The 26,681-nt window shown below is 40.5% G+C and overlaps 2 protein-coding genes across 2 annotated transcripts; both read left to right on the top strand.

The window, feature by feature from the left end:
• Positions 1 to 4,000: 4,000 nt before the first annotated feature.
• On the top strand, positions 4,001 to 11,484 carry lpla (lipoprotein lipase a). Its single transcript, XM_080506590.1, has 10 exons — positions 4,001 to 4,237; positions 5,113 to 5,312; positions 5,802 to 5,981; positions 6,510 to 6,621; positions 7,270 to 7,512; positions 8,214 to 8,456; positions 9,140 to 9,260; positions 9,377 to 9,559; positions 9,665 to 9,772; positions 10,142 to 11,484. The coding sequence occupies exons 1-10, from the start codon at positions 4,129 to 4,131 to the stop codon at positions 10,191 to 10,193; spliced, it is 1,551 nt and encodes a 516-aa protein (XP_080362716.1). The 5' UTR covers positions 4,001 to 4,128; the 3' UTR covers positions 10,194 to 11,484.
• Positions 11,485 to 18,724: 7,240 nt separating this feature from the next.
• On the top strand, positions 18,725 to 26,285 carry lpl2a (lipoprotein lipase 2 a). Its single transcript, XM_080506801.1, has 10 exons — positions 18,725 to 18,926; positions 19,793 to 19,992; positions 20,433 to 20,612; positions 21,694 to 21,805; positions 21,906 to 22,139; positions 22,728 to 22,970; positions 23,642 to 23,762; positions 24,016 to 24,234; positions 24,825 to 24,932; positions 25,035 to 26,285. The coding sequence occupies exons 1-10, from the start codon at positions 18,827 to 18,829 to the stop codon at positions 25,054 to 25,056; spliced, it is 1,539 nt and encodes a 512-aa protein (XP_080362927.1). The 5' UTR covers positions 18,725 to 18,826; the 3' UTR covers positions 25,057 to 26,285.
• The last annotated feature ends 396 nt before the right edge of the window (positions 26,286 to 26,681 follow it).

The raw sequence follows: 26,681 nt of genomic DNA, 5'->3' as shown, positions 1-26,681 counted from the left end.
ATGTAAGAAAGACACAGCAGATAAGGGAACAGATGGCCTCTATTTGGGACAAATTTAAACATTTACAATTAGTTTGGAAACATCACATTGGCTCCAGAGCCCAGTGAAGTTATCAAGTGGTTTGTGTGACTTAATTCTGTGGTGTACGTTCACGAGCCGCAGCTCACCAAACCTTACAGCCATGCAAACGGGGGAATGTGAAACAAATGTGCCGGCTTCAGGTTTGCACAGCATCACATGAAAAAGCAGCAGCAGGAAAGTGAAGGAATTCCTCCCCAGCGGGAAATCTGTGTTCTCGCTGCAGTGATCTCTCATTTCCTCGGCAGTTCTCCTGGTCAAAGCCAAACTAATGGAAGGACCAAAAACGTGAATGACATGAAACCGCAGCATGTCAGATCTGCATTGCTGCCAAAAAAAAGTACCTTTACTCATTTCCCTAAATGTTTTATTGCCCCACTGTCATTAATAAGCTGCTGTCGTCACTGCCCCCCCACCCCCACCCCCCCTTGTCCATCTGGCTTTAAGAAGTACAACAAACCTTCGTGACCTTTCCCCCAAAAAGCTCAAGTTTGTTCTAAAAAAAGGTCCATGAAGTCAGACACAATTTTGATGATGTCGTCTGGGTGTGTCTCTCACAGGATATTTATTCATTTTTGCCCTGTCGTTTGTCTCTACGAGACTCCTTTTCGGTCAATTACTAAAACCGCAGCAGGAGTAGAGATTGAGTCCGAGATCACAGGCCGAGGGATAGGCGTAGCTCCACTGTTTAATCACTGGGTTGGTCCTCCTCCTTAGGCCTTAAGCATCACCTTCCTGACAATCACTGACACACACACACACACACACACACACACACACACACACACACACACACACACACACACATGCACACGTGCACAAAACACCTAAGCACACACATGTATGCACCCATGAGTGTGGGATAAAATACATTGGCTATACATAGAGAGAGCACATATGGAGCAGTTGATTGCTGAGGATGATAATTTTAGTGCACAGTGAACACAAGTTTTCATGACATGGCGTTGTCAACGGGTCGACATGAAAATCAAGTATCTGAAACACAAGAAGTGTCTTTTCAATTTCTGAGCTTTGCTTGAGCACCAGCTGTAAAATATACCTTCATTAATTCAAAAGGGTTTCTGGGTCTGAGGGGTGTATTATTTGATTTGAAGTGTGTTAGGCTTTTCCCAAGAAGAGAAGGAAGAAGAAGAATACATATGTAGAATTTATAAATAGGTCTTATGAAGGCAATCATTGCTTCATAGAGTACCCCAGTTTTGTCCCACAGCCCAAACAAACATGCATATGAGATGAAACGGTAAAAGTTAAATTGTGCATATATGTGAATGTGAGTGTGTGAGATTGTTCTTTTGTTTTTGCCCTGTGAGGGACTGGTGACCTGTCCAGGAAATATCCGGCCATGACCTTTAAATTAGTTTTGATTGGCTGCAGGACACGGGATAAAGCGATATATAAGATGGATGCATGGACCTTTTTGTTTTTTTACAGTAATCTCTGTGCTGTACTGTACTGTGTCTATCTTATAAATATGGCGGGCTCGTGAATGGGCAATTAAGGAAGATTTAATTCTCTGAAAAGTACATCACATTTACATTTTGAAAATGCCATGCTTTACCCTTCAATACCAGAAGTGATCTCATGGGATGAGAACATATTTTTTTTCTGACAGCGGAGAACAGAGTGTACAATAATGCTTTAGAACAGAATCTGGGTGAAAAGTCAGCCTGTGTTTTTTGCCCTGGTGCTGGAAAGAAATCAGAAGTGTAAAATATTCTCACACAGGTGTTTTGGCTCAAAAATAATCGTAAAACTCTGACAAACACATTTCTCTCGTGTCTGCTTGTAACCTCCATATGTCTTTCATTTCTCTGATGTTTCTTCCTCTGTGTCCCTCAAGGGCCCAAAAAAAAAAAAAAAAAAAAAAAAAAAAGGTTTAACTGCCACCACTAAACATGCTCGCTGTGTCTCAACATCTTGTTGTAATTTAGTGTGGCTCGTTATCAGGAAGAAGTGTGCCTCTCATTTTCGTTTCTATTCATTTACATGGCCAGCGGCCACAGGAAATGACACTGTGGTATCACTTGACATCATGCTTTGTCTTTAAACTACAGACATCGCAGACGAGGTCCACCAAAACAAAAAAAATGGGGTTCATTAACACATCCCCTCTCTGATGTATCTATGATACAAGGACACATTTTCACACTCCAGTAGCCAGACAAAAGCATATAAAAGCCTCACTCCACCCCCTGAACCACCTACACCTTCTTCAGAATTGTTGTCCTAGTAGTTCCTGTTGTTTTTTTCCTGCATTCTTCTTCTAATTTTAATTCTCACATAGCACCTCTTTTTTTTTAATTCATTCATGTTACAATCATTTTGTAAGCTCTCTAGTATCTTCAATATCTTCATTGTACTACTGTCTATCTTGTAATCATTTTTAATCCTCAACAGTTTTCTGTTGACATGTGATGTGATGCTCTTCTCTTAGAAATGGACACTAATTCCCACCCCCCTGGGGATCTAAATGAGCTGCTTGAGTGCTGCGGAAGGCACATTCGCACTGACAATATAAATACTACAGTATGTGAAGCATTGCCCCGGGTGAACCTGCACTTTTGTAGTCTTTGTGTTTTTGCGGTTGCATGCTCGGATGCCCTGAATGCCTCCTGCATCTTATTCAGGGGTTTTTGGGTCAACTGTAAGCTCATTGAAGGGAGAAGATATGTTCACATGAGCCTCATAGGAAATATGTTGAGAAATGGATATATCAGGATTAAAGAATTAGCTTTATTTTTCGAATTGCTTTTTTTAATCTTTTTGTTTTTTTGATTTTATTTATGACGACCATTAAATACATAAAGGTAGTTCACAAAGATTGAATATCTATTGGAACAACGTTATAGAATTTTAGTTGCAGTAAAGTTTTATTTGTGATAACATTATATTAAATTAGTCCATTTGATTAGTTTTTCTTTATACTTTCACATGTTCACAGTTTTTTTTCAACCTTTCGACATAATTCTGGTATTGAGTCATACTTTTTGTATTTTTAAAAAAAGGTTGTCATGTCACTGTGGTAACCCCATCATGACAAATCTGTTAAGTCCTATGTAGACAATAAATACTCTTTGTAGTATACGTTATTATTTAACCACAAACTATTGCCTTTTTTCAGTGTGTTGGGTTGCTGGAGCGAATCCCAGATGGGTGACAGCAAACTGCAGTTCACACACTCTCAATGAGTCTAAATTGTGACCTGGACTGGTCACAATTCACACTAATTTGAACAAGTACACATTAACGAGTGTACATTGTAATTTGACTATGAGTAAAATTACACACTGGAAAAATATAGCCCATGCATAAAAGTACCACTACTGCAACTGATATACTGTGGTGTATCTCAATTTTAATACTTACACACTGCTGTGAAGGTTTCTTTAGGATACAGGGTGAGAGTGTAGTATAGTACTTATACAGTGTCTTATAAATAGAATTATAGTCATACAATATGTGATCATATTTGTATTACATTAGGTGGTTAAACTTTATCTAAGGCAACACATATGTGTTTTGCTCTTTTTTTTGTCGTATGATTCTAAGAATTTGAAGTTGTGGATGGAAACAGTCTTAGTGCATTGAAACCATTGCCAGTTTTAGAACAGTTTCTGTCTTTCTCAGGTAAAGGGAAGTTTTTTTCCCCCCTTTCATTGCTTGGGAATCTGTTGATAAGTAGTTGATGGATGACTCTGGTGGTGATGTGTGAAGGGGGGCAGCCCTCCTGTGAGGAACCTTGTGAATGACCCCCCCCCCTCTCTCTTTCACTCTGCAACTCATAGCCGGGACAAAGTCTAATCTCCGCCCTCGAACCTCCAAGCCAATCCTGTTTGGATATTTAAATGAGCCACCCATAAAGATGACCTGGAGCGGCAACTGTGACAGACCATAAGAAACTTCACTCTGTAGATACGACTGCTCTCCAACTTTTGTAAAGCACACGAGTGGATATACAAGTGGCCATCATCCGAAGAACTTTTTTTTAAAATCCAGGGCCTCATCAAGAAGACAAAACACCTCAATAATATGGGAAAGGGAAACATATGTTTTTTCACTGTTTGGATAATTTTGGGAAAAATCTTTGCAACTTTTTGTTCAGACCCCGAAGCCACTGCCAACAGCACCGTTCTTTTAGGTAAGACCGACTTAATGTTATTGTTTTGAAGATGTATTTATTTTATTTATTTGTTTGTTTTTATATGGTGATGCTGCTCATGATAAACACAGGCGGAAGCAGGTTAATTAATGCGCGCTGACCGAGAATAACCCCGTGGAAAAAGGGGGTTCAGGTCTGCATCCCATCTCATGCCACCCAGCTCCATGTGTGCACGAAGAGGAGCTGAGCCGCAAGCCTGGCTGAGCAAAGCAGTCACACTTTAACACAGCATCCGCTCATACGTTTGAATAATCGCCGCGATTTTCTTCAGGTTATATTATAAAAGCACAGATATATATATATACATTTTTAAAGTGTTGTTAAAAACACACCATATTATTTTCCACACTCCAAGTCACTTAACGTTCGAATTTGCCTTTATTTAATCTATTTTTTTCTCCCATTCTTTAGCGTTTGAATTATTTTTTTTTTACAACAGCATTGACTAAATGAAAGAGTCAAGGACTATTAATTAAAAAAAAATAATTGAATTTTAGTAACTTTAAATAAGTATTTCTATGAAGATATTCAAGCTGTTGAGAGTTTACTCAATTCAGTAGCATCGAAGTTGTGCCGGTGAAAGTTCAGGGGGAACATAAGGGGGCGACACTGTCATGCTTTATACTCCGACCGGCACGTCCTTGATAGTTTGATATCATTGAGAATATTTATTCCGCGACCCCGGGCATCACTCTGCTGTATGACTCCTGTAGGTGTGAGCAGCATGGGTGCAGCTTGTAACAACATTGTTATAGAAAGAGCAGTTTCACTGTCATGTCACAACAATCTGACAATCTCCTGCATGTCTGTATCTGTGCGTGCGTGTGTGTCTGTGTGTGTGTGTGTTGAAACAGTAAACACCACAGCTACTCCGCTGCCAACTCCCTCTGAATGGATCACGGACTATGCTGATATTGTGTCCAAGTTCTCCCTGCGTTCTGCAGACATCCCAGATGATGATATGTGCTACATTGTGGCTGGAGAACCCCAAACCATCCAGGAGTGTGAATTCAATCCAGAGACACAGACCTTTATCATAATACATGGCTGGACGGTGAGTCAGATGAAACACGATGGCTGTACAGCATGAATTGATACCGAAAATCACCCCCAGGATGATACTGTTGTTTAATCAGGCAGGTTGAAAATTAATCAAATTTGGTCTCTGCTTGAGTTGTCTGTCTGTAGGTTTCAACAAGCAGCACATGCAGAAGCCAAGCACAGTCAATGCAATGTTGAAAGCAACAATAAAAAACTAAGTCCAGCTTGATACGATTACAGGATTGTGAGATTATTTAAAGCATAAATACACTTATGAGGATGTCGACTGAAAGGCTGGAGTTTGCAATGCCAACTGTCCATGTGTCTTCGGCTGTAATGTGATTTAGAGCGAACCGGCAAGCAAAATGTGAACCTGATGATGTGTTGGCTACTTTCCAGCAGCGGGAAACAGTGATGTCTAAGGCTAGAATAAATCACACCATCATGCAGCTGACCTGACCATATGTGTGACGGCTTTTGTGCATGTGTCTGCTGTTTGTAGGTCACAGGGATGTTTGAGAGCTGGGTGCCCAAGCTGGTGTCTGCTCTGTACGAGAGAGTGCCCAGTGCCAATGTGATTGTGGTGGACTGGCTGACCCGTGCCAGCCAGCACTACCCGACCTCTGCAGCGTACACCAAGCTCGTGGGCCGTGATGTCGCCAAATTTGTTACCTGGTTACAAGTAAGTTTTTTTTTCAGTGTGATTCTTCGCCCCTGGGTCATATTTTTATTTTCCACACTTTCCTAGTGGACAAGTGGATTTGGCCTTCTGCTGATTAGATTCCTGAAGCATTGTAGTATAACTGTTGCTCATTATGTAATGTTCTTGACACTGTTGTGCTGCTGCAAAAATGTTATCCTACTGGTTATGATTTTAAATACCTATAAAAATAATTTTATGATCGTGTCTATAGCCCACTGCTGCCTCTCATTACACACTGACTTCAAGCCAAAAGAAAGGGCCGATCGGCATCGGTAGTGTTCTCACGTGTTTGGCTTTTGTTGACATGACTGCCAAATTTAAAACTTGCAACAATGAGCATGGCATGGAATTAAATAGAACAGTTCTGCAGAGTGTTGCTGAGCCTTACCAGGTAGAAGCAGCTATCGTTCTTAAATCCCTCCAGCAAGGTCTGCAGGATGCCTGTTAAATTTATTTACGGCATGTAATACTTTTTGTGACACATCCCACCCGTCTCCTCCCTCTCAGGCAGAGCTGCAGTTGCCCTGGGACAGGATTCATCTGCTGGGTTACAGTCTCGGAGCACATGTGGCTGGAATCGCCGGAGACCTCACGGACCATAAGATCAGCAGGATCACAGGTTAGAAATACCCCCATTAGATTCTTTCCTTTCTATAAGACAGTGAAAGGTTGGCTCTGTTTGGTTGACTTCAATTTGAGCCTCTTGCTGTAAATCCCCCCCCCCCAAAAAAGTTGCAACGTTGTCCTTAAATGCATCTATCACAACCGTGAAGCCATAAGCCAGTTTTTCAGCTGTCATTAGATACTTTTAGTCTTTGAGCCAACGCGTATAAACATACCATACTGTAATGTATGTGCACATTTCTTTCCAGCCCAGCTCAGGGGAGCAGCCCAGCTCACCAGTGAAACATAATCTGTTCGTTGTTACATTCCAAGCCTGCATTGTATGTGTGCATATGGCCAGTCAGTGCCAGTTATTGGCTACAATCCCCCTATTTGTCGCTATGAAGTTTATCCAGCTTTGAAAACTCCCTGACCTGTTTAGAATAATAGTGGGTTTATTGCGATCTGAGCGCTGCAGCCCATTAAGAGCTCACAATCACTGCTTCACATTGTTCCCAGCTTCACTCATTCTGTAAGGTTGCACGAAGCCCCCAAAAAAACAAAAAACAAAGTGGCTAATGCACGTCAATACTCAACATTTTAAAATAGGTTGAAGGCCTGATCTACTTTTTTGTCTCCTCTTGATGTGAACCCTCCACTCCAGGACTGGATCCTGCAGGCCCCACCTTCGAACATGCAGACAACGAAAACATTCTGTCCAGAGATGATGCCCAGTTTGTTGACGTCCTGCACACCAACACCAGGGGCTCCCCAGACCGCAGCATCGGCATCCAGAGGCCAGTGGGCCACATCGACATTTACCCCAATGGAGGCACCTTCCAGCCAGGCTGTGACATTCAGAACACATTGATGGGGATTGCACTGGAAGGGATCAAAGGCCTCCAGAGTACGTCACACAAACCCTCTCTGTGTCTGCAACAATCTTGATTAATAATAATAAGAATTATTAATAATAATGTTAGCTAATGTCTTTAATCTGCAGTGTCAAAAAGTCTTTTCACAATCAGAATTAGGCTTATTGCCAAGTATAGTTTACACAATATGAGGAATTTGTTTTGATGACCTTGGCGCTACACAACAGAACAAATAAGGCAGAAAGTGGAATAGGAAGAAGGAAAACAAAACTGGTATGAGATTCCCTTCATGTGGAGTGTAATATTACACAGATGAGTTGAATTTAGAAACACTGTGAAACAAAGCAGCATCCATCTCCACCTCTTACGGTCCTTGAATACAAAATTCTACCCACAACAATGCTGCTGTAAATCATCGGGAAGAAGTTCAGACAAGTTTGTAAAGTGTCTTCAAACACTTTGGCTTTCAGGACTACAGTTTAGTTGTGTGTGTGTTATGGCTGGAAGCAAACACACTTTAAGAGTCCCATCATACCACCAAGATTAAAGCTGCGCTTGATGTTTTGCTGCTTTTCCCTCTCTTCATCACTTAAAAGTGTTTTAATTGAGCGAAACTGTGCCAAGTGAGAGAATCCTCCTGGTCAACATGAGGGAGTAATATTCCAAACCAGCATGACATCATCTGATGTGGACGTGCACAGGCTTTACACTTTCTCTGCTCTGTGTTTTGCAGACATGGACCAGCTGGTGAAGTGCTCTCACGAGCGCTCCATTCACTTGTTCATTGACTCTCTGCTCAACACTGAACAGCAGAGCACGGCCTACCGCTGCAACTCCAGAGAAGCCTTTAACAAGGGGCTCTGTCTCAGCTGCAGGAAGAACCGCTGCAATAAGCTTGGCTACAACATCAACAAGGTCCGCTCAGCCCGCAGTACAAAAATGTACCTCAAGACACGTGGAATGATGCCTTACAAAGGTAAATAAAAGGGAGCAGGGTCTGTGCCTAGAGCACAGGTTGTAAATACATTTGACTGCAGGAAAAATATCTGATTGGGTTTATGTGCTTGAGTGAGGATTACTGAGAGTCGAGTTAAATCATGCACATATCTTAATTATACTAATCCATAGCATATGAGCTACTGTTGTTGAGTGTGCTTAGTGTGAGTGTAGCTGCTTTGGACTGGAACCGATATTTCTCAAGTTAATGTGTGAGCAAATAGACCACACATGTTTTTATGGACACGGCAAACTCAATGCACACACATGTACTCAGCTCTCTGGAGGACATGAGGAAGGGAAGGTTGGGGGGGGGTGCTATGCTAAGGTAATATGAACCCTCTGCATGTGATACAACATGCAATGGAAAAGTCTTCTTTGAGAATTACAATTTGGCACAGAATACCAGTGTTATTATTAAACACATTGTAAATGGTGGTGGATATGCAGCACTATGTTTAAATAAGGTTTGTAGACACTTCTTGATTCATGGGCAAGGGTTTAGCACAAAGTGTTCAAAAGCAAACTGTAACAGTTATCAGCTATCGGACTGATTGAAAAAAAATCTTTCATAGGGTTAAGCAAACTTTAAAAAGCACCACAAGCATGCAAGAAATGGGTGAATCACAAATACTGAGAGTAACTTTGCTTCTCCTCTTGCAGTTTTCCACTACCAAGTGAAGGCACATTTCTTCAGCAAGGACAAGCTGAGCTTCACTGAGCAGCCGATGAAAATTTCCCTGTATGGCACCCACGGAGAGACAGAGAACATTGCTTTTGTTCTGTACGTATGTTAGGCGGTGCTGTCATTCATTTAAAGACATTACTGCACTCACAGCCGCCTTGCAGAGTCCAGTCCACGCTGATCAGCTGAGCATTGTCCTTCCTCTAACCCTGCAGGCCTGTCCTGAATGATAACACCACTTTGTCCTTCCTCATCACCACTGACGTGGACATCGGCGACCTGATGATTGTGAAGCTGCGCTGGGAGAAGGACACCATCATCAGCTGGTCAGACTGGTGGGGCAGCAGCAAGTTCCACATCAGAAAACTTCGCATCAAGTCAGGGGACACTCAGTCCAAGTGAGTTTTGTAATCAACTCCCACCTGGTTGCATTCATGTACTACTTGAGACAGCATAAGTTTCCAGACAGTTATATTAAGAACATATTTCTCTTCATATTTTAGATTGATCTTCAGTGCAAAGGAAGGAGAGTATGCTTACATGGTGAGAGGAGGAGAGGACGCAGTGTTTGTGAAGTCAAAAGAAGACAACTTGAGCCGCAAAGAAAAGCTGTAAGTCACAATCACTCTGAAACATATTCTCAGTTTTGAAAATATTCCCTGACACTGATTAAAATCATCTATTTATGAATAACAATTATAATAATATGGTAGCGAAATCTACTAAATTCAAACATGGCATATTAAAGAAAATGCTTAAATGTTATTGAAACATGAAGGTACTATTATAACTGCATGATTCGCGATGTATTCTGTTACTTTGCTTTGATTAAATCAATCCAGTATTTTGTGTTATAAATGAATGCAATGGCCACCCCACCAAATAGACTGTCCAGTAATCTATGTGTATTTTCTTTTTTTTCTTTTTTTATCAGATCTTATTATCCGCACAGCCTGACAGTGTTTGCTTTTGTTTTTCAGGATGCACAAACTCAAAACACAGGGAAGTCAGTTTGGGCAAAACGAGGCTTGAAGTTGCACTTGATCACCTGACATGCTCATTTTCCATCTCTACATACATAGCCAAAGATGGACAGCACACACGAGACACTGGGAAAGTCAGAGTAACCAACTGGATACATAATGAATGCTGTTTTATGAAATAAATAAAAAGAAAATCTCATTTTCTTATCCTCCTGCCACCGACACAACCTTGTTGTCGACGCTAAACAAATCAGTCATTTCATGAGCTTTCTCATGATTCTCTGTGAATTCTGCTGCTGAAAAATGTTACAGGTTTGTTTTTCATGACGTGCTTATATTGTGACAAATGTAGACATTCAGTAGCTTTTGTTGGTTTGTAATCATTTTTTATGCTTCTTGTATCCTGTATGTACATCTTTCATATATTTTGAAGCCTTGAGTTGGTATCTTTTCAATGCCTATGTGAACTTGGATTCTTGGTAATGTAAAAGTAATTCATTGTGACAGGCATAATTGTTAGGCACATCATTGTTTTATTTGATATTTCATAACCACTACAATTGACAGCAATCTACAGGGACCAAAGAATAGTTTACTATCTACTGAATGGAGAATCACAGTGATCTTTGTTAATACCTTGATCAGCACCAATATTCTCTTAATTATGAGTTATGTGTTAATATCTAATCTTTTGAAACATTTCTTGTTCTTTGATTGTGTTGGTTATTGTGTCACTGGTCACTTTAAAAAAAAAAAACTCTGTCCCCCTTAAACTTATAGATGTCGAGGTCAATGAGATTGCACTCCAGTAGTGGTATGCATTCTTTACTTTGTTCATGTGTTTTTGTTATGAAAATGAACAACAGCCACTTTTTAAATGTTGCAGAACTCATAATTGTTTTGTTTTGTTTTTTTTTGTTTTGTTTTTTTTGTGGCGAATGCTCAACAGTGTCTCACATGAAACATTTAACCTCACTGACTAAACCCAGCCTTCAAAGCGCCCTTATTATTAAATATTACAACATGCTCAAAGTGTAAAAACAACATCATCCAAGCCTTTTAATTGATGAACTGGCCTACACAATAGCCAAAATACATCTCAAGATCTCATGTTTGTATTTATTGATTGTACATTTATATATTTGTATATGAAGCTGTAATATATTTTGACAGGCTTCCATTGTTGTCTGTATTTTTATAACTGAAGCTTTCTGTGTTTTTATGCATGAGGCTTTGGTAGGAAAGATCAAATTGGTCTCCATGCCACCTGTTGAGTGCATTGCGTTGATTTTTGTGAGCTGAAATGCAGTGCGCTGTTTGATGAAAGAGCCCCGAATGGTTTTAATAAAGAGATAAAAAAAATACATTTTACTCACTTTTCAAGTTGCTTTCAAATAATATTTACATGATTAAATCCTCACTGGTGTGGACCTGCGAGTAAGTTCAATTCCTTTCATATAGTGATTAACATAACAGCTTGGAGTCTGATTTTAAGCTCTTTGGTGCTTTTTGTCTCTGTCCAAATGTGTTCACCCACTACTAAATTGGAAATTGCTATTTTTTACACAACAGACTGTTTGTCTCTGTGCTTTCTTACAGGATATCTGACATTTTAACTGAAGTCCAGGATCTACACCTAATGACTATCCCGAACTTCCTGTTATAATGTAGGAAACTACAGGGACAAGACAGAGTGGAAAGCACAGGCTACTGAAGGGAGACATAAAATGTTAGCGACATACAATGACTGCAATAATACTTGAACCGACGCATCAAGCTCCGCTCTGCTAAACACACTCATTCATTTAAATTTAAAAACACGGATGTAATGTTTGTCCTATATACATATACAACAAAAGTAAATATAATTATAAAATCATACAAAAACCAAGAATGAACACTTAGAAAAAGTGTACAGATAAGATCTGGCCTGTGAGTTCTCCTTGTTCATGAAGACATCATATATACACTGTTTCTCACCAGGACAAAAAGTACAGCTTGCACTGTATCCTCATGTGAGACATGTTTATCATCTCGGTTGTTACATCACCAAATACATTTTGATGTCATTTTTGCATCACATGTTGTCATTCAACTTTCTGCATTAGGGGAGAGTTGGGTGAGATGAGCCGGAGGGCAGTTGATCCACCCCTTCTGTCTTGGTAACCAGGCAGATTTTCACGTCATGTGAGCATAAATTCAGGAAGCAATGGCCATTTCCATCTTACTGTGATGCAGAGAAGCACATGGCAGATGGGATTAGTAATTTTCTTTACACACAAAACTTTTATTTGCTTGCAATAGTAAATCTTCTGCATAACAAGTAAAATGAGTGTTATGCCACGAATTTCAAAGCACTTTTTCTCAAACTGGTGGCTATGGGGTAAATTGAGCCACACGCTGCGGGTTAAGTTGAGCAAATGGTTCAATGGTCCCTGATGTATTAAATTGTATTTCAGTTTAGTATATTCAACTGGTTTGGCGTATTTGTCATGTTAACAGTTGTATAAAAGGTATCATGCCGAGAACCCACAGGATTAAAACAAACTGGAGCTCAAAACCCTTGAAGAGATGGAGAAAGCAGCCAACGACGCCAATGGTGGAAATCCATCAGGTCAGTGACAAAAGAGAGGAACTGAAGGAGAGAGCAACAGTTCATACTCCCCTCACAACCTTGACAACTGGGTGGGACCATCGCGTCCCACTACCTCTCCACTGCCCACCTCACACAAGGCAGCCCCCAGCCAATGAGGCATTGACCCGTCACAATCTGCTTGATTCAACCTGGAATGTCAGAACAATATGTCCTCGCCTTCCTGATGACCCTCAGCAAGTTGACGATGCCAGGAAAACAGCTGTCATCAACCACGAGCTAAAGAGGCTTAATGTTGACATTGCCGCACCACAGGAGCGAAGACTTCCCTCCAATAGCAACGTCAAGGTGAAAGACGACATATTTTTCTGGTAGTTTTCAGGTTCACGGCCGAGGCTAATGGATGCATCCTATTTGGAGCTTGAGTCTATGGCCCCATTTACGCGACAACATTCCAAGTGACAATGCCTCATGCATATCAGAATTTTTTTTTGGTGTTTACACTGAAACGTGTATCTCACATCTTGCCATTGGCGCCAGCTGGACTTTTGTCATCACTACAAGATCTTTGCTCAACATTCACCGTTACAACAGTGCTAACAATTCCTAATTGAATCCCTATATGGTGTATCAGGATGAATGCTGGTTAAAAATACCTCCTTACTCCTATTAACTATGAAACTAATAATGTGTATATTTTGGTATATTGGCTCTTGGGCCACAGGCAATGGGGATTATGACTTGTCAAGTCAAACTTGGCATGTTGGTGGCATGTTTTGAGGTTTGTTACACTTTACTTTAATATGATCCTGTCTTCCTCAAATAGTTTATGATAGTATAAATAACAATGATTTTGTACAGCTGCATCACAAAAAAAATATCACTGCAGTTTCTTTCTACATACATATATAGTACATTTTTTTTGTAGTTTTTTTAAACTAATGAGCAGATTTCAAAAGCAAGAAAGGTTCAAGTTGTTGTTTACAAAGCTTCAGCTGTTGCAGACCTAGGCCAGGGAAATTAAGTTGTAGTTGATATCCACTCAAATAGAACAAATGGTTGTATTTGAGCTAAATCTGACACTTGTTTCTTTCTGTAAGAAAAAAAAACAAAACAAATGCAGCCTCAGACAAGTTAAAGTCAAGCACTTTAAATGGATTGTTATTCTGATTAACCATACCAGATTTGTCTCTCCCACATGGCTCACAAGTGCTCTGAGTGTGTGGCTCACAACATGTTTTAACAGAATGGGATTATAGCTGGTTGTAATCACTGAGCCAGCTTATCAAAAAGAACAATTCAAAACATGTTGCACAATACTAAGCCAAATCATTTCTCTGATTTTTCTCGTCTGAGGATGTGTTTCTGTGAAAGCAATTCCCCCCATGCATTGAGCAACAGTAGGGATGATGACACATTAAAAAACAAAAAAAAAAACAGGATACAATCATGTTGCAATCCCATTTTTATAAAATTGCACTTATTTATATATTTATGGTTCGTAACCATAAAGATAAATTTTTGTCACAGGAAATCTTAGTGAAACCTTTTATAAGCATTTTCCTGACAAAAACACTCTAATTACATTTTTTCTGAATAAGAATATACATTTTAGCAGTTCTCATAATGATGCTTCTATATGTGAAAAACACACGGTTGCACTAGAAATGTGCATAAATCGAGAAGCAAAATAAGTTGTACCCCCTGAACTTCAGGTTTGGACTCGGATTGCAGCAGTATTGAGATGGAGGTGATGCTGTTATTGTCACTCAGAGTTGGATAATGTTGCTCCTGATGAGTCAGGCTTGATGTCATTGTCTTCTTGTTCCAACTCACTTGGATCTCATGAAAGTCTCATTGTGAAGCTCTACAGAAAGCCCGATATGGAGCCATTCATCACAATCAGTAATGAGGAGCCACCTCTGGTTCTGGAATAATAACGTGTAAATGTGGAGAAGAAAGAAGAAAGACAGCATTTGTGGCTGCACCAACCTCCAGCCTGACCGTCAGTTGACATTACAGGTATGACAAACAAGAAAGCAGTGTGAGTTGTGCATGCACGAATCCAAACAAATTCCTGGTAATTGTATTTCCTGTCAGTGTTCTGTTTGGATGAAGCCCTCCCACTATCCAAGGGAATAACAGCATAAAATGTATTGTTGATTACTTCCATGTACTCACTTCTATGACTTTGGGTCCCAACACATGGAGCTGGTAACCACATGGCATTCTTAGAAATCAGGTTGGGAAATTTGTCATATCCATAATATTCTGAAGCATCTTGTTGTGTCCAAACATTGCAAAAGAGTCACTGCTTGTCCAGTTCCCATCTCTGCTGGATCCAACTGACCTCAGATGGTGGAGGTGACTCATTCTGCTCTTCATCAGGGTCCCTGCATCAGAGCAGAGGCACCCTGTAAAGATAAATACAACGGAGTCTGGTTTGCAGCAGCAGTGGTAGGAAAATAAATGTGGTCACAGCTTTTCGAGGAAAATGTTGACATGTTCATAGAAGGCGAGTAGCTCAGGAAGCCAGCTGGTTTGCTATGAGAATGACATCTTCAGTGTGTGTGTGTGTGTGTGTGTGTGTGTGTGTGTGTGTGTGTGTGTGTGTGTGTGTGTGTGTGTGTGTGTGTGTGTGTGTGTGTGTGTGTGTGTGTGTTTTAGATGAAAAGTAAAAACATTTATCCAACAGTAAGGAGCCACAGCTCTTCCAGTGAAGCAACACAAACTCCAGGAAGTTAAAGCATACTATACAGTCGTCCTGATTTTCTGCTTGATGGAGTGTAGTTGTTTTCGGTTTTTATTTGTTCAGGTACAAGTTGATCATATGAACACTTATGCACAGATGCAGAGTCTTGCTGGCTGACACAGCAGCACATTTATTTTTCTTTTAACAAAGGTTCAGATGTTTCACAACTGGCTGACTGGACAGAAAAGAACCTGCGGCACAGACAGCCTGTCAGGACCAAGTGAAGCTGTAGTTTGTGCAACAGGTACCACTTAAGGGCTAAAATGACTTCAACCTTTAAGACGGTTGTCAAATTACCAAAGTCTGCACAATCAACAGTTTTAGTTTTTGGTCTAATCATTCTATGAGGCTCTCATTTGAAAGTATATTATAACATGCTGCAGCTCGATAGGTATGATCATTAGGTGGTGATTTAATTTTGGTGATGTCTTCATGGAAGCAGTGGCGAACAAGACAAGACAAAACAAGATGTATGATATTCTTTTTTCATTCCAACATTTGAGCCTGTTAAAAACGTCAACCAAAAGATGCTGCGGGCATATCTGGACAATCAAAGAAGTCGTTTACTGTGACCCAATGTAGGTAAAACACAAATGTGTGAGGTTGCGCAAGTTATTTTGAGAAGCTCTCAGGTAACATGACCAACAAAACTTCAAACAATTTAGTAAATAGTGGTGACTTTATGTCATGGGTGTTTCTATGAAATGAAATGAAATTTGAATTTTGTGCATTTTGGATAGTCACAGTTGTGTAGAACTCAGAGGCATCCGGCCGTCTTCATTGGTCAATTGACCTTCACAGCAACAATATTGTAACACTTCAGCCGCCAGTTCGGTTGCCTCTGTCCCACTTCTTGGCATATTCATGCTGAAATGTTCGGTTAAAAGTCAGCAGCGTGCAGCCAAGTCTTATTTCAATATAAGAACATAGTTTGCAGCTGGCATTTTCATCAAGTTGGTTGTTGAGTAAAAGAGTCTCGTGATGATAGATCACAGCCTCCGCGTGAGACGAAAATGCCGCAATATTTCAGTAAGCGTGCCATTTTTATTAGAAGCCAGCCAACGACTTTAGGGCTCACTTGAATGCTTCCTGATAAAATTCTTGTTAGCGACGCATTAGTTTATCCCTGATGCCTAAGCAGCTGAAGAAAAGAAAGTCTGACAGGTCTACGATGACAAGAACAAATGATTAAATAACATTCCATCTGTTTATACTCCAAACAACCCCCATCAGGCCTGCTGGCCTGGTCAGAAAGGGAAAATCGTGAGCATGAATACAACACTCAGCTCAACCTATTTGTTAAAGATTTTAAAGTTCAATAATGCACAAGATGAAAAATAATATGAACTTTATAAATGTTAAAAGTACATTTTCCATACTTTTTGTCATTGATGGCTTCGTTCCTAAAAATGTGTCAGTCAAAGTTCGACACAGCAAGGTTCTCGTTGTGATTCACCCAAAATAAAACCTTCCAGCTTATGGAATCATTAGAGGCAATAATGTGCCATTTAAAAAAAAATGTGTGAGTTATTCTGCTACACAAAACTACATAACGATGATAGCCATACGTCCAAATGCAAATACTTTGTGTGAAGGTGACCTTATGTTCAAATAGGTATTGCTGTTGTCAAAAAGTACACAAAATTGCCCGATGGTGTCTCTTTTTCTTATCTGTTGTCTCGGGTGGCAACGAAAATCCACGAGGAGAGACCTTAAAAGGTACTTTATGTCCTTCTGGTTATGGGTCTTGAAATATCACAGAGAAGCACACAAGTGAGACACTGTGTGTCACACGTGAGACACAAGTCATGACTACAGTCATGACTTGTGTCTCACCTGCATCACAAAGGCTGACTGTAAATACTGACACCAGACTGACCCCAGCATCTCGAAGCCATCACTCTTAAAGCACTTGGTTTCAAATGATGTTGAGAGTACCCTTGATATTTTTATCAGCTGATATTATGGCCTAACTCAGGAGCAATGTTGGAAATATTGTGTCACAAGGTATCATATTACTGTAACCCCACCACGTTTGGCGATGACACACAGGTAACAGGTTGTCATAATGAAATGAATATCACACTCCCAAGAACTGAAGTGTTCTTCAGTTTGTTATCCGTTACGTTTGGGGTATAAAAACAGTTCTGCTGCTCTTGCTCTGTGTCCTGCTTTCTCGATCCACTGTTAGCTTTGCCTAAGCTTTTTTTTTTTTCTTTTAAATAAAGATTTTAGGCATTTTGTTTACTGGAGAATCAACTCATTAATCCTGAACTAAACTTTTGACATGAAAGATTTCCAAGATGATTTCAATATTTTCTTGATGCACCAGATCTGAGTTTATTTAACGTGTCATCATGAGGTTCTGTGAAAAAAATCCACAATAAACTAAGCCAGAGGTGTTGACTCAGGACATTTAAATTATGTTGTACAGCAACTCTCCATGACCAGGAGTGCCCACCTCTGTGACTCACACAGTTCTGACATATTAACTAATGTGTCACAACACCACCTCAACAAAACATGTTCACACATCCTAAACGAAAGACACAATAAAAATGCAAAATGCACGGGTGCACAAGTTTTTGGTGGGAGTTTGTAACTCCACTTTTCAAAGAAGAAACTATTAACTCTAATCAAGGAACTATTTTTTTTACTGGCTGGTTCAACACTGATCAGGAATCACCTGAGGAAGTTACATCTTGTTGGCCTTTTAGAGAAACCCAAAACTCATCGTTTCAATCATATTTGATAAGATAATAACATCACCTATATCAGTAGTTAATGAAAACCTTAAAACAAAACACTTTTGGTGTGCAGTCACCTGGAAATCCACAAAAAGATCATGTCATAATTACTATTACAGAAAGTCCTGCAGATCTATAGGTCGATACCATTTAGTTTTATTTTGTAAGCAGGCACAACATTACTTTTACTGAAATTGGCAGTTCCCTCATCATTTGTGGAACACATGGCCTCGGCACAAAGGAACGTAATGAAAAAAAAAAAAAACAGTCCCTGCATGTGTGTACGTACACGCTGGCTCCATCTGAAGACATACGTCTTCAGTGATTTGCACTCTCCCCATAAAGCAGACTAATGGTTTACCTTATATATAATTTTCCGTTCTCCGCCCGAGGCCGTGCGGCCAATAGCTGCTGAGACGTTCGGAGGCGCTATTTAAGACGCGGCCGCCGCTCAGCGGTTCAGATGTCAGAGGAAGCGGCGGCGCACCACGACGCGCAGGGCTGCTGCTTCAGGGACACACGGTGCAGAGCCGCCGTGTCACACTTGACCAGAGTTACTGCCAAACAAGAGGAATACAGCAGGGAAAGACATGAAAACGTGGCAAACTTTGCTCCTGTGCTTCGCGTTTTTGAATGCGGCTGTGCGCCATGGGACGTCCTTAGAAGAAGAACTGACCGACTCTGTTTTTGGTGAGTTGCCAGGTTTATTTCCTCCGTTTCTTTTCTTTGTTTGTTTGTTTTGTTTTGTTTCAATGGTTTCACGCTGGGCTCGTAGATCCTGGAGGTGGAAAGTGTCGTGTCGATTAAGTGTTTTAAAGTATGTGTTCAGGGCCTGTAGAGTTTGACACAAATGATGAATAAGACACGCTTTAGGGAACGCGTCTCTGTGCCGTTTGGCTAAAATCCAACCCTCACTCACTGATTTTGACAGGACCAGACAAGATCGACATTTTTTAGTGTTTTTCATTATTGGGGAGACAACTCTGGACATTCAATGGGTGCATTTGGAGTTTTGCCTGCAATTAAATGAGTTATTAAAGATCAACAATACTAGAGTGTAAATTAAATGGCAAGAATGCTGAGAAATTCATATTTGCAATGTCACCCTGAAACTGTTGCTCCCTTGTCTCTCTGGTATTTAGCTCAGACCCCCCGGACTCCCCCCCTCTCTGAAAAGCACCACAACCTCCAGTTGGGTTGAGTCAGATGACTGCAAGGTGGTCAGTGAGGTGGAATAAACAAAGCTGGGAAAAACCCTCAGGGGTTTTCGAAGCTCAGTTCTCATCAAGTGAACCCCTGCAACCCACTCAAGCATTGATCTCTTCTAAGGTGGAAATCTCATTTACTGAGGGGCCCCATGCTGTCGGTGCATATTGCATCCAGTCACTCAGCTAGTTAGTCAGGCATCTCAGACCTCCCAGCCGGCGCGTCAGATAAATGTCACACACGTGAAAACAAAAAAACCCACAAGCTCCTCTCTTCTCATTCACAGTATAACCCCAGGAATACAATGTCCTTCTAAACCAGGCAACTAATTTGTTGTTCTCCTGCTTTAGGTAATGTCTTAGACCGTCTGAACGACCTGTTGCACCACAGCGAAGATGACAACAATGCCACTGTTGCCAAATTCTCCCTCCGCAAGCCATCCCATCCTGACGATGACTTGTGCTACATCATTCCTGGAAACCCAGAGTCTTTGGCAACCTGCACCTTCAACAGCACTTCAAAAACCTTCCTCGTCATCCACGGGTGGACGGTGAGAACATTGTGTCTTAGCGTGTTGTGACCCATCTCTGGGATGCAGAGCCCCTCGAGCTTTATTCACATTGGGGTAGAACCAAAGAAACAGGAGCCAGTATGTCTCACCAAACACACGGAATCAAGTTTTTGTCAAGCAATAGCTTGTTTCAATGAAGTGTTTCTCAATTTCTTCATGAACTAAGAATCTGCCTATAGCAACTCTTTCAAATGAATTTATTTCCAGTGGGATTCTGCATAGACTGTTTAAACAAATCAGTTGAATGTGAACATCTTGCTGACAGATGCACCTTCAGCATGCAGACCAGGACTGAAAAACACTGATTTGGTCACAGACCTTTATCTTAGAATACATTTTTTACTTTAGAAGTACTTTACAAGTTGACAACAATAGTTTGTCACATCATAAGCTTAACGTGTCGACTGTTGTTTCCACAGCTGAGTGGTATGTTTGAAAGCTGGGTGCCGAAGCTGGTTTCGGCGCTGTACCAGAGAGAGCAGACGGCCAATGTCATCGTGGTGGACTGGCTCAACTCGGCTCAGAATCACTATGTGGTCGCAGCTCAGAACACCAAAGCAGTGGGACAGGAGATCGCTCGTTTCATCGACTGGATAGAGGTCAGTCAATCAGTCAGCCGTTACAGTTTGGATTTATGGTGTGAGAGTTCGGTTATTGAAAGGTGTCTTGTGACAGCTGAGAGTTTAGCAATATTAATTAATATGATGGGTTTCGAATGGCATTTTCCTGCTCATACTTGTAGGACCTCACATGGGTGTTGCTTAACTTTTGAACATAGTCATATTATTTCCATGTGTTTTGTAAAAGACAGTTTGAGCCTTCTCGATTCATTTCCCTTAAGTTATCCACTCAGTCTTCAGCATGTCAGTCATGTCTTTGTCTTTAGTTTCTGCACTCATTATATGACCTCCAATTAACAAATGATGCCTGGACTAGGGGACAGATCCTGTATTTCATCAATAAGAACTCAATGTTCTCAGCTGTGATCGCAGAAACAAATGTTAATTTAAAACTGTGAACTTTGTGAGAGCTGCAAAACGGTGCAGTGGTTCTCAACTCATAACGAGCAGGTCAAGGGTTCAAATACAGTCATGCATGATCTTCCTATCTGTAGGTTTCATCCCAAAAGCATGCATGTGGGGGTTAATTCATAACCCTCAGTTGCCAATAGGTGTGAGTGCATCTCTCTGTGTTTTGCCCTGTGATGGATTGGCGATGTGTCCAGCTGGTACCCTGCCCTCACACATAGTCAGCTATTCTGAACAGAATATAATCAGTATTGTGGACGGATGGATGCAACTATGCGAGAATACTGAGCGAGTGTTGTGTGACCTCAGGCTTAGAGAAAGTGATCAATATTTGTGATTTATCACAGTTTTGTGTCTTCAACTTGTTGTGAGTTGTTGCAGCCTAGTGAGCTGGCAGCTTTTAAAGCATGTGCTTGCAGCAGGCTAAAGCAATTCACTGCATTGTCAGTGATAACATACTGACTTTAGGAGACATTATAGAGCATCAGTCCACTGTAATCGACAGCCATTAGTTCCAATGCAATCAGTCACTTTTAAATTAATGTCTATCTGTAATGAATGCATGCAGCATCTTGTTAATTGTCTATAGCGTATTTACTTTATCTGTTAAAGGCAGAATGAGACCAACCACTTTTTTCTTTACATTTCAAAGGAAGCAACCAACATGCCTCTTACCAACATCCACCTGATTGGCTACAGCCTCGGGGCCCATGTGGCAGGGTTTGCTGGCAGCCACGTGACCAATAAAGTTGGACGAATTACTGGTAAACAAAGCATTTTGTAACCTCTTCCTAAAACTTAACTTAACTCTTCCTTAAAGTCGTATTAGTAATAGTAAGCATGTGAATTTGCTTCTCTCTGAAGGTCTGGATCCAGCCGGTCCCGACTTTGAGGGCGAGCATGCACAACGGCGCCTCTCCCCTGACGATGCTCACTTTGTGGACGTCCTCCACACCTTCACCCGCGGCTCCTTGGGCTTGAGCATCGGGATCCAGCAGCCTGTCGGACACGTGGACATTTACCCAAATGGAGGAAGCTTCCAGCCGGGTTGCAACCTGAGAGGCGCTCTGGAGAAGATTGCCAACTTTGGGTTATTTGGTAGGAAAAATAAACAACTCTTATAGTTTGTCACAACATCTCACAACCTTGCAGAGGTGGAGTTCAGGATAGTGTACTTTTTTTTTTTTTTTTTTACCAGCTAACAACTGCCTAAATTATGAATATACCTCCGATATTACTGAACTACAACAAATGATGTCTGTTCATGACGACCAGTGACACTCAGACTTTCAGAATCTCTGAAACAGTATGCCACACTGCTAAAAGATAAAAAAAATATATATATTTGTTGCAAACAAATTGCAATCTGCTCCTTGCTTTCTTTAAGTCGTCATTTGGAGTACGCAGTTCTGCAGCTTGAAAAACTTTTTAGCTACTTGCTGTTTTCCATTAATACATCTCAGCTGTGAACATTGTTACTGTCAGCTGCACCGTGACGTCATTCACACCGAGCTGAAAATAAACGGGAGGCTCCAAACATGGCAGGGGAAAGGTCAGCTAAAGTGCCCCATCCGCAGTGTGGACAGCCAAGAGGAGGCCGTTTTCAGACTCTCGCATGAATATTTTACTCTTCCACTTTCCTTCAGCTGCATACATTTAATCATCCCTCCTTGTTTTCCTCCACAGCCATCAGTGACGCTGTGAAGTGCGAACACGAGCGATCGATCCACCTGTTCATCGACTCTCTACTGAACGAGCAGGAGGTGGCCAAGGCCTACAGGTGTGGCAGCAACGAGGCGTTCGATCGCGGCATGTGTCTGAGCTGCCGCAAAAATCGCTGCAACACGGTGGGCTACGACGTGAGCAAGATCCGCAGGCCGCGCAGCATTCAGATGTACACCAAGACAAGAGCCTCCATGCCTTTCAGAGGTCAGTGCACTTTACTCTTGCGCTTTCAGTTTGATTACATTTAGCATGGTGATCACATGATAATTCAAATATTCAAATTAGGATTTTGTGTGGATTGGACCCTGTTTACTTGTGAAGGATCCAGTGGGAACAGTATCAATTCAGTATTTTTTTGCTTGTGTTCATCATAAGCGTGATCAGATGGAGTCTTACTGGCACAAAATTAAATGTGATATTCTGGAGTTTCACGTGTTGGTGGAGGAAGTTATCAAACGTATAAGAGCGGTACAGTAAATGTATCTGAATTTCTGTTAAAAAAGGAAACAAATATGGGAAACGATCAGTCTAAAGGTACTACAAGTATCTTATAATATAGGCAGCAGATAGAAGTTGTGGAGAACCAGCTGAGGAAATGCTTGTAACCCCATGAACAACAGCGTCTTTGCCAAAGGCTGAATGGGTTTGCCCCACTTGTTCGAACGTGTCAAAAACAGATACTAACATAAACAATGCAAATGGTTTCAGATGTAATAAATCACACGGTGTGTTCTACTTTAATCTACTGGGATCAAATCACCTCTGATCCGGTTGTGCAATGTAGCAATGTAGTGCTGCTTCCTGTAACTTGTTTTCAATTTGCACAAACCTTTAGTAGATCAGGCCGTTTATACTGTTATTGCTCTCTTTTGCAGTTTACCACTATCAGTTGAAGATCCACTTCTCCAGCAAGATGAATATTTCAGAGATGGAGCCGTCATTGAGCGTTTCACTGTATGGAACCAGAGGAGAGGCTGAGAATCTGGAGCTGAAGCTGTGAGTGAACTGTTTAAAGTCCTTTGTAAACACAATTACAGCACCATGACTTGCAAGTTCCAAGTTGTACGAGTTCAAAGAAAACAACTTGAGACACAAACCATAAGTGATGTAATCACACACACACACACGCACAGAAAAGTAGGCCCTTTATAACTGTGGTTATATCGTTGTCCTATTTTATGACGTATACTAAACATTCTCACTGAGTCTGAGCAGAGCAATAATATTTCTGTGCATTTGTGTTTGGCAGAAAGGAGAAAATTATGGCGAATAGGACTCAATCATTCCTGCTGGTGACCGAAAAAGACATTGGCGACCTGCTGATGTTGAAGTTTAAGTGGGAAGAGACGAATGGCTGGTCTGCATCCAGCATGCTCAAGATGGTTTCCTCGTGGTGGTCCGGCAACTCTGATGGCTCCAATATGGAGGTTCACAAAATCCGTATCAGAGCTGGAGAAACACAACAAAAGTAAGAGAAGATCTGCAGATGATGGGCCCAAGGGGGGGGGGGGGGGGGGGGGGGGGGCAGGGGGGGGTGTCACATTACATTTGTATTCATCAGAGTAGAATAAGAGAGAGGCAGCAAAATGTCAACACCATGGCTTTAGATCCGTGAATTAAATGGTTTCAGACTGAAGTATCCTCCACTTTACTCCTTTGGAAATGCATTGGCCTCAGAGGAAGCATCTGCATGATTTGGTTCCCTTTTGACTTTTCTTCAAATTGGCATGACAACAATAACATGCCGATGTGAGCCTTTAGCTTAACTGAACATGTATGTGATTTTATTTTTGCAATGCAAATATAATTATAAATCAGTATCCTAAAGACCAAAGCTAATGTGACCCATCTGTGGAGAAACTTGATATCATGTCGTATCCAGCTCTAAAGGGAAGCCGCGTAAATGACTGAAATGTAACTGATGTAAACGTCTTTGCCCACGTCTAATTACGACATCGTTATGCTGCTTTTTAACGGTTGTAGACAGTTTATCACAGATTCATTTGACAGAGTTCATGTCACACATGAAATGCTCATACAAATCCAATATTCCTGCAGGATGGTGTTCTGTATTAAAGACGCTGATGCTCACACCTTAGAGCAGGAGGTCACGTTTGTTAGGTGTAAGGATGCATGGAGGACACATTCAAGAAGAACTCAGAAAAGGTGAGTTACTCTCTGTACCTTCCTGTTGTCATGATGATAAAGCTGTTAGAATTGATCATTAATAGTAACATTGATTTTTTAATTTTTGTTTTTATTTTGCAGAGTAACTCTGAAAAACCACTGACAGTGAAGACACCATTGGACACCCTTCTGTCCATGCCAACATCTAACAGATAAACCCATGTCACATTTTATACAGCTGTATATTAACAAAACCTTCACTGTGTTCTATTTATCCACTGATGATTGTATAATATTGAAAAAAAGTATAGATGTGAATATTGTATTATATTTTGTAAGAAGTTTTTTTTTTTTTTAATGAAATATGACTGTAACTTCCCTGTTGTCATTGTCTGTCAAGCTTTCGACTGGATTTGCCAAATTTGTTATGGAGGTACTGCAATTCTTGAAATGCCTGCTTTAATGTTTGAAGTAACCACTGTGAAAGACAAATGCCCTGCAGACTGCAGATCCTATTTACGAGAAGGATATAATATCAAAGGTGATTTTTTTTCCTTTTTCTAAAGGTGTTTCAGACAGTATGGTACAATTACTTAAGTATAATTACTTTCAGCCTATCTACTATCTGAGCACTGCAGAATCGAAGCAGGCATTCACCACTGAGGCCTTCAGTCCTGTAAGTGACTGTAGAACCTGTATCAGTGTGCCTTACTGGGATTAGACTGGAAACTGGAGTTTTCTCATCTCTATGTTTTTCTTGCAGTTTTTTCCCTCAGTTTGTGCTATTCCTGTTTTGGTTTTTTTAAGAAGTGTTAAATGGAAGATCCAGCAGAAGCTTGTCTTTTAAAGTGCTTTTGCTTAAATTTTATTATATGCCTCTAAAAAAAAAAGAGAAAAGATACATTTTACTTTGCTGCTGTCACTTCAAAGAAGTGTGAGACATATCTCAATTAATGTGGTCATTTTTCTAGGAGTATGTGATGTTCAGTGTGAAGTAAACACAGTAGACACAGCTTATGTCAGTGTTTTTACTGTGATGTCTTTCTTGATGTAATGTCTTCTATGCATAAGACCTTTTCCAAAAATTTTATTTTATGCTCATTTATTCATCGTGACATTTCCAGTTTGTTGAGCAATCGCTAAACCTCAGCTCTCCAGAGATCGGTACTGTAATCATTGTGAGTTTAATAAAGTGGAAATGTTTTACTTTTGCACTGAAAAATAGAGGAAGACATTGCTAAACCAAGTTACTTGTACAGGAAATGTGTGTAAATACTAAAATATATATTAGAACATTTATTGTGAGAAGTGCTGTTAGAAATAGATATATTTTAAAGCTGAAATTAATCTGAGAAATGTGCCCCTGTAATTCTCTGTACATATTTGTAAATATGTCCCTATAATGTGTAAATTATTGAATAAACTTAGCACTGGTCTCAGATCTCCTCTCGAGTTTTAATTTTGTTTCAGGAGAGGGACATGCATAAAACCAAAATTGTTCCTATTATCACTCAGTTGCTGGGTCAAGTCCTATTTGTTTAACATTTTCTTTATTATCAGAAGTGAAGTGTGATTTCAACCTGAATCTAAACTTTAGACACATCTGTTTTTGATACGAAAGACCAAAGAATTAGTAAATCATTGAGAATACAATGTTGTTGTTTTTTCTTCAATTATGTCCTTGCAGCTTTGACGCCAGTGTGTTTGACTGTGTCAAGGTGACCCGTGAGCAATGAAATAAGGGGGTTGTAGATTCACTTATGCACCTTTCAACAAAGGTCATAAATA

This window comes from Blennius ocellaris (assembly GCF_963422515.1).
Source record: "Blennius ocellaris genome assembly, chromosome: 12".
In the NCBI taxonomy this organism is placed as follows: domain Eukaryota; kingdom Metazoa; phylum Chordata; class Actinopteri; order Blenniiformes; family Blenniidae; genus Blennius; species Blennius ocellaris.
The sequence above is the reverse complement of the archived record's forward strand: the minus strand, read 5'-3'. Positions and strand labels throughout refer to the sequence as shown.

What these genes read in the sequence shown, in the direction of transcription:
- lpla (XM_080506590.1), top strand. Translation starts at nt 4,129, where the DNA reads ATGGGAAAGGGAAACATATGTTTTTTCACTGTTTGGATAATTTTGGGA. An exon ending in TCAGGGGACACTCAGTCCAA is followed by an intron (nt 9,560 to 9,664) that starts GTGAGTTTTGTA and finishes TTCATATTTTAG; the next exon opens with ATTGATCTTCAGTGCAAAGG. An exon ending in TTGAGCCGCAAAGAAAAGCT is followed by an intron (nt 9,773 to 10,141) that starts GTAAGTCACAAT and finishes TTTGTTTTTCAG; the next exon opens with GATGCACAAACTCAAAACAC.
- lpl2a (XM_080506801.1), top strand. Translation starts at nt 18,827, where the DNA reads ATGAAAACGTGGCAAACTTTGCTCCTGTGCTTCGCGTTTTTGAATGCG. An exon ending in AGCCTCCATGCCTTTCAGAG is followed by an intron (nt 22,971 to 23,641) that starts GTCAGTGCACTT and finishes TCTCTTTTGCAG; the next exon opens with TTTACCACTATCAGTTGAAG. An exon ending in GAGAATCTGGAGCTGAAGCT is followed by an intron (nt 23,763 to 24,015) that starts GTGAGTGAACTG and finishes TGTGTTTGGCAG; the next exon opens with AAAGGAGAAAATTATGGCGA.